The sequence below is a fragment of the Anopheles maculipalpis genome, chromosome 3RL (genome assembly GCF_943734695.1).
Source record: "Anopheles maculipalpis chromosome 3RL, idAnoMacuDA_375_x, whole genome shotgun sequence".
Classification (NCBI taxonomy): Eukaryota; Metazoa; Arthropoda; class Insecta; order Diptera; family Culicidae; genus Anopheles; species Anopheles maculipalpis.
Genome location: NC_064872.1, coordinates 74553126 through 74559507, shown reverse-complemented (window position 1 = coordinate 74559507; position 6382 = coordinate 74553126). Strand labels below are relative to the sequence as shown.

The 6382-nt window shown below is 45.5% G+C and overlaps 1 protein-coding gene across 1 annotated transcript; it reads right to left on the bottom strand.

Annotated features, from left to right (window-relative positions):
• Nucleotides 1–217: 217 nt before the first annotated feature.
• Nucleotides 218–3177, bottom strand: LOC126561916 (protein I'm not dead yet-like). The gene is made up of 8 exons (XM_050218284.1): nucleotides 3099–3177; nucleotides 2492–3005; nucleotides 2336–2418; nucleotides 2014–2262; nucleotides 1724–1930; nucleotides 1558–1655; nucleotides 580–860; nucleotides 218–510 (listed from the first exon to the last, which is right to left on the bottom strand). Exons 1-8 carry the CDS (start codon nucleotides 3140–3142, stop codon nucleotides 229–231), a joined length of 1758 nt encoding a protein of 585 aa, XP_050074241.1. The 5' UTR covers nucleotides 3143–3177; the 3' UTR covers nucleotides 218–228.
• Between the last annotated feature and the right edge of the window lie 3205 nt (nucleotides 3178–6382).

Here is a 6382-nt window from a genome sequence, read left to right as displayed (position 1 = left end):
CAACGCGTACCAAGAGCTTGGTTACGTTTGGCACATATTTTGGTACGTATTCTAAAATATAAAAATAATGCACGTACCAAGGCCACATATAATTCCGATTGCATCTCCGGTTTTTTCCGTTACAGTCCCATCGCTGAAGTACTTTACATCTTCCACTGTTTTCCTTCTTTCGCACGAAACGAATGAAATTTAAAAAAAAACTGTCTATCCTTCTTCGTCTCTAACAGCTTAATTAAGTGTGGCATTCGTGATGACAGGTCGTGCCCATTCGGGGAACGTCGCCAGCTCCGGATACACGACGGCACCCCACGTTGGGAAGCTGGCCCAGATAACGAGCAGCGTAAATATCGATGGTCCAATACCGGCCACTGCCATATCCTTGATCGCAATATTTCCCACACCGGCAACGATCGCATTCGGTGGCGTTCCTACGGGCATGTGGAAGGCAAAGCTGCACGACATCGCAGCCGGGAACATCAAGTACAGTGGATGAATTTCGATCGCAATAGCCTGAAAGAAAATTAATAGTATTAAAAGTTAATTCTACTTTCGAACTTATGAATATTCATGATGCCTTACCATTTCTGCTAGCACCGGAAGGATCACGTTGCAGATGGCCACGTTCGACGTGAACTCAGTCAGCGTTTGTGCGGTAAGGCAGACGACGAACAGGAGTAGTAGAGGAGGGAGAGTCTTCAATCCAGCTAACGACTGGCCGAGGAGCGCGGACATGCCAGACACGCGACCTCCTTCCGCTAGTGCAAAGCCACCGCCAAGCAGGAAGATTAGACTCCATGGTACCTTCTGGTTGATGAACTTCCACGTAATCAGTCCTGGGGTTGCTTCCGTTGGAAGGCGTCCTGTGAAGCGAAATGAAGCATTTTAGTATCATTGACTTACTTAAAGAAAATGATTCTAATAAATTATGTGTCTTGAGCTAGTGACCTAACTTGAGCCCCACGTTTTCGGTCAGGGATTATGCATTGATTCTTGAATACAATTGGATACCAAATCCCATCCTAGGCATCCACATTATCAAAACAAACTATCAAGCCAAGTAAGAGAATTGAAAAGTATATCATCAAAGTCGAGTACAAACGGTTGCAAATTGGAGTACCAACAATCATAAGAAACCTTTGGATGACTTCATCAGACATGCTTACTATGGGTGGCTCCAACAAGCAAGAAGGTCCTTCACATTACAAGTGTAGAATTGAAATGAATAACCTAAGGACTCCTTCACGGGAATTTGTTTACAAGATTTGTCATAAGCCTACTCTACCAATACGGTCAAGCAATAAATAAAAAAGGAATCGGAATAAAAAAGATCCTACTCAAGAGCCTAGTACTAACTGCCAACACTAAGTACCATAACTCATCAATATTACACAATATAAATAGCATTCTACTTGCACACAACATCATTACATCAATATCATTACAAATTTCAGAATAAAAAATAATAAAGAAAGACTTCAAATGTGGAATAGCTCCTTAGCAGCGTAACCTAGGATAGCTCACACTAGCTGTCAACATTCTAGTTCCATTTCATCGTACCTGGATTGCTACGGCAGAACTTCAGACAGCGCCAGTTGGCCGGAATCATGAACAGCACGATCACAATAAACATAGCCGGTGTTGCATCCTTGATTTTGCTAAAATGGTACAATAATCAAGTCATTAAGAAAGGGTCCCCTCATAGCTATCGCTAATCCACCCTTACACAGAGTCCAGCACGTCAGCCCAACCGGTGATAAATCCTGGCTCACGGGTAAAGAACAGCACCACCGCCACGATGAACAGGAACGCAACACTCTTCTCGTGAGACGTCATCGGTCCCAGCTCCTTGTAGCGTGTCTCGATGACACGCTTCGCTACCGCTTCACCTTCCGCACCGATATCAGCTGCCTTTGCTTCGGGGCTGTTCGGTCTGCAAATTGAAAAATAAAAGGAAAAATACTCTATTAATCCTATCCAATAGAGTCACGTGCAAACCGCTTTCCGCTGCCCTACCTAAACATTCCCATGTACAGCCACTGCAGGTAAACCCAGGTGAGGAACGTGTACAGCAACATGCCGGGGACGTTGTAGAACATGAACTTTGGAAAATCAATTCCGGGTGCCGTTGGGAAGCGGCTCTCGTAAATGCCCTTAAAGGTGAGGTTCACACCGGAACCCACGATCGTACCGCAACCGCCTAGGGTGGAAGCATAAGCAGCGCCAAGGAAATAGCAAAGGGTCGTCTTTGTTGGCCGAGGGGTACTGAAAAAGGGTGCACGAATAGAGAATTAGGTGCTGAATTGCTGTCGGCGGATGGCAGCGCATGATAACTTACTCATCGTCCACCTTCTCCTTGCCAAGCATGCCTTCCTCTTCGCCCGTCTTCTTCCTGCGTTCGTACATCTGGCAGAGTCCTTGCTAGAATTGTACCAAAAAAGGAAACGAAATCTGAGTTCCGCTACCAACTTTATTAGGTGCAGCTATTGCCTACCGATTCGAGTTCCTCCAGCACAGCCTGCATAATTGGGCACATCATGGCAACGGCTGCCGTGTTTGAGATCCACATCGACACGAACATCGTTACCACCGTTAGGCCGAAGTTAAGTCGCCGCTGGCTACATCCGATCACGGAGATCACCTTTAGCGCGACACGCTTGTGCAGATTGCAGTACTCCACGGCGAGCGCGATAATGATACCACCGATAAACATCAACATCGTTTCCTTCATGTACATCATACAGGTACGATCCGTTTCCAGCACCCCAAGTACGGGGAACAGCACGATCGGCAGCATGGACGTCACGGGCAATGGTAACGCTTCCGTCACCCAGTAAAATGACATGGTTAGCACCACAAACATACACCGATAGGCGGGCGAGGTATCGATCAGGAACACTAGGGACGCAATCATCGGTGCAACGATGACCACCATCGAGCGCCAGTACGCACCGATGTACTTCATCGTTCGCCGACAGCAGCCAACACGTGGTGCTGCTACCGCTTCCCTGTAAACAAAAAACACGCAAAACCATCCATTAATCAATCGTCAAACATTGAGTTCAATTGTGTGGCCGGCACAAAGGAACCTGGCTACTTACATCGCTACAGCCTCTTCCAAGTCACGTTCCTTCTGGTCGGCCATCTTGTCTCCCTAGCGGACCATATGATGATGAAGACACACGGCGACGCTGATGGGGGAAAAAAGCAATCGTGTTAAGGCAATCATTAGCGTTCTGTACTCTCTTCCCATCGACCGGGAATGCACTTTCTAATTGTTGTGACCCTTTTACAGAGGGGCCCATTTTCGTAACAAGCGTACCCAATTATGGTAGAATTGTAACGAACGCGAGACGCGTCAGGGTTATGCCAGTGGCCCTACGCTTTTAACGACACGAAGGGATCCCGTACATTGCCCTTTTAGGCTGTCGATTTTGTAGCATTCTTGGCGATTTTGGATTGCCGTATCACATGCCCTCCAAAATAACCCAAGAAGAGCGGTACCGGTCGAAAGGTTATCAGAGTGTGGCGCAAAATTTACATTCTCGCTGCATTGCTGTGGTTAGTTGCCAAGAGAGGCAAACTACAACCAGAAAAAAAGGTTGTTTTAGAAAAATTCTTGCATGACGTCTATTTGGGACACAGCGCTCTTAGTTATCCAATGATATTGGTAGAGGTGATCGGGTACAGTTGACAACTAGGTTGTTTATCACGCCATTTTCCAACTGACCAAGTGACTCACAAGACATCGCTTTCCGTTCGCCCCAGCGCAGAGCCAGAACAAGTTCTACAGCATTGCAACGCAATTTATGACCGATCGCACTTTGTACAGCAACCATGCCGAGATCTCTCTTGAAGTACTCCCATCTCGACGTCTAACGTAGCAAAAATAATGTCTGGTTTTGACGCATAGAAACATCACAACATGTATTTGTGCTTGTGCTTGTTTGTTACGAGCCGGGAAATAGGCACACGTCGATAAGAGGACTCATTTGTTATCACTGTGACTACGACGTTATGCGGAGATTTGAGCTGCTACGTACGAAGCGAATCGCAATAATGGAACTCTTAAACCGCAGTTTTTTTGTTGTTGCAGCAAGGGACGTCTTTTTGTGAGACGATCACGCTGTAGTCGACACTGAACTTGACCATAAATACATCTGGTAAGGCCGGAACCGGTTTGTCGCCTTTTTTTACAGCGAATTCTCACTTTTGCAGCAGTTGACAACACTCCTTCTACCAGAGCTGCCCACTGGCTTATTTGCATGGAAATGAAGCTTACTTCGAGCGGTCGCATGAATCCCGTTCCAATTCTTCATTCATCTGTTTTTGCGCTGTCGTGCGTGCCCAGGTGCGTTGCGATCTTTGCCAACCGGCAGGCTTTAGAAATCGAAAGTTGCTTTGCTTTTTTTTTTGTTGGTCTATCTTATCGATCGTTTATACATTGGAGAATTCGCTTTGCTTCCTACAAGATAACGTCACAATCGAATAGAGTAGGCATTTGGTCTAGCTGTATGAAGTTTGACCCTATGGTCAAAGTGTTCTCTAATCACAGGCATTATTTACAATCGTCTAAAATATGTTTCAAGCTTCTCGGACGAGATGAAATTGTTTGCAAGACGCAAATGTCTCAGTCATCGCCGTGAGACGGGTCTGGTGATAAGGTGCTACCTTATCATTAAACACAACATGGCCGATTGCCCCCCGCATGGTTGAAATCTGGTCCCTTTACACCTGTAGTGAAGCTGTGCCAGGTTTGCTCTGGAAATCTCGTCATCTCATTCGTTCCAGACATTGCGTCATCATATTTGCAGCGAGATGAAGAGAAGGATTGTTCCGGACAGAGAAGCATTACTTCACACACACAAAGTGACAATTGCGAGTTCCTTGCACCGGTTTATCGGATTTGTTTGGTGTGTCTTTACATGTTGATGCCGGTAAGGTGGCAAGATTAACGACTGCAGTGATAATCGCAGTGCGAGCGTGATATTTTCAGCAACATTTAACTGAGATTAGTACGGAATTAGCGCAGTTTCGCGGCTGTGCTTTTACTCGTTTACCGATAACAGTGCAGCTTATCGGAAATCGAAGGCGAAGGTAGACTTTTTTAATGGTATTAAAATTAATTTCTAAAAAAAATCCTTATCCTGGACATTGCCCTTCTCAGGCGTGCTTGCGATCGAGCCTCTGCAGTGCATCGATGGGTAAATATTGTGATCCACCACTTCACACCAGTTTGTCAAGTCCGATCATCTCCCGTCCCAAGGTATGGCGAACGAATTTGAAATGATCCTCACGTTCGAAGATGGGGGCTATCGGCCAAAATCGTAGGGAGACGCATTGTTGAATATTTAGCGTGCAATAATACTCTAAAAATATTCATCCTTCCCGTGACCATCAGACTAAGCAAACCAAGGCGAATAGATCATTCACCATATCTCAGGGGGTGTGCGGCCTGTACATCTTCGCCTAGAATTGCAACAAAAACCAAGCACAAATTGACGTCAATTTTACTCCATCATCGGCTCCCAATGAGCCAAAAAAAAGCACCCAAAAAATCGATTCCCCATACGCTACCCGTACCAAAGGTCACCTGAACCTGGCAGCTTACGCAACAGAATCGGTTACGGTCGGCGCTCGGTGCTCGAGTCGGTTTACCCAGATCGAAGAACACGCTCAGCTTGACAGGTTTGTTTGGTTGGTTGTCAAAAAAAAACCTGAACCGGTACCGAGGCAGCGATAATGGGATAGCATCCTTGTCACTTGGCAAAAGATGCTCCAATGGAGGACAAACGCTTCCTGATAGTCTGAATCCTGGAAACCAGCGAAACATAAGGAAGCAAAAGCTACATTCAAACAGGTTTTTGGAGCATGCTTTTTTTTTGTTGGCCAGACACCAGAAAAAGCTAACAGAAAAGGTAATGAAAACATTGCATGTTGTCCCTTCATTCTTTTTTTCGATTTTTTGTCGAGAAATTTGGGTTCTCCCTTATCGTACGCGGTTATGTTTATGTTTCGGCCGATAACGGAACGCGTAAAATCCAAGTAAAAACTGTGTGCTGCATGCTATTTGAACAGGTGGGGCACCATACTGAACCTTTCACATCCAAGTTTTGGGTCTCCGTTTTATTTCATCCCTCAAACAGTTCCAAAGGGCAATCGATATGCGCACGGGACTTCTTTTGATGTTTAGCATTGCTTTTGCCGTGAATGTAATAATTCACACATTATTCTATTCTTTTCGCTACGATGTAATCTTTTTCATACAAACACAGAAAATTACGATCATCGACGATCGTGTGCGATGCAACGAAATCCACTTAGCGCACGACTGTCGATGGAAAAGGCAAACAAAATCCAGTTTGCTTACGGGACAGAGAGAAAA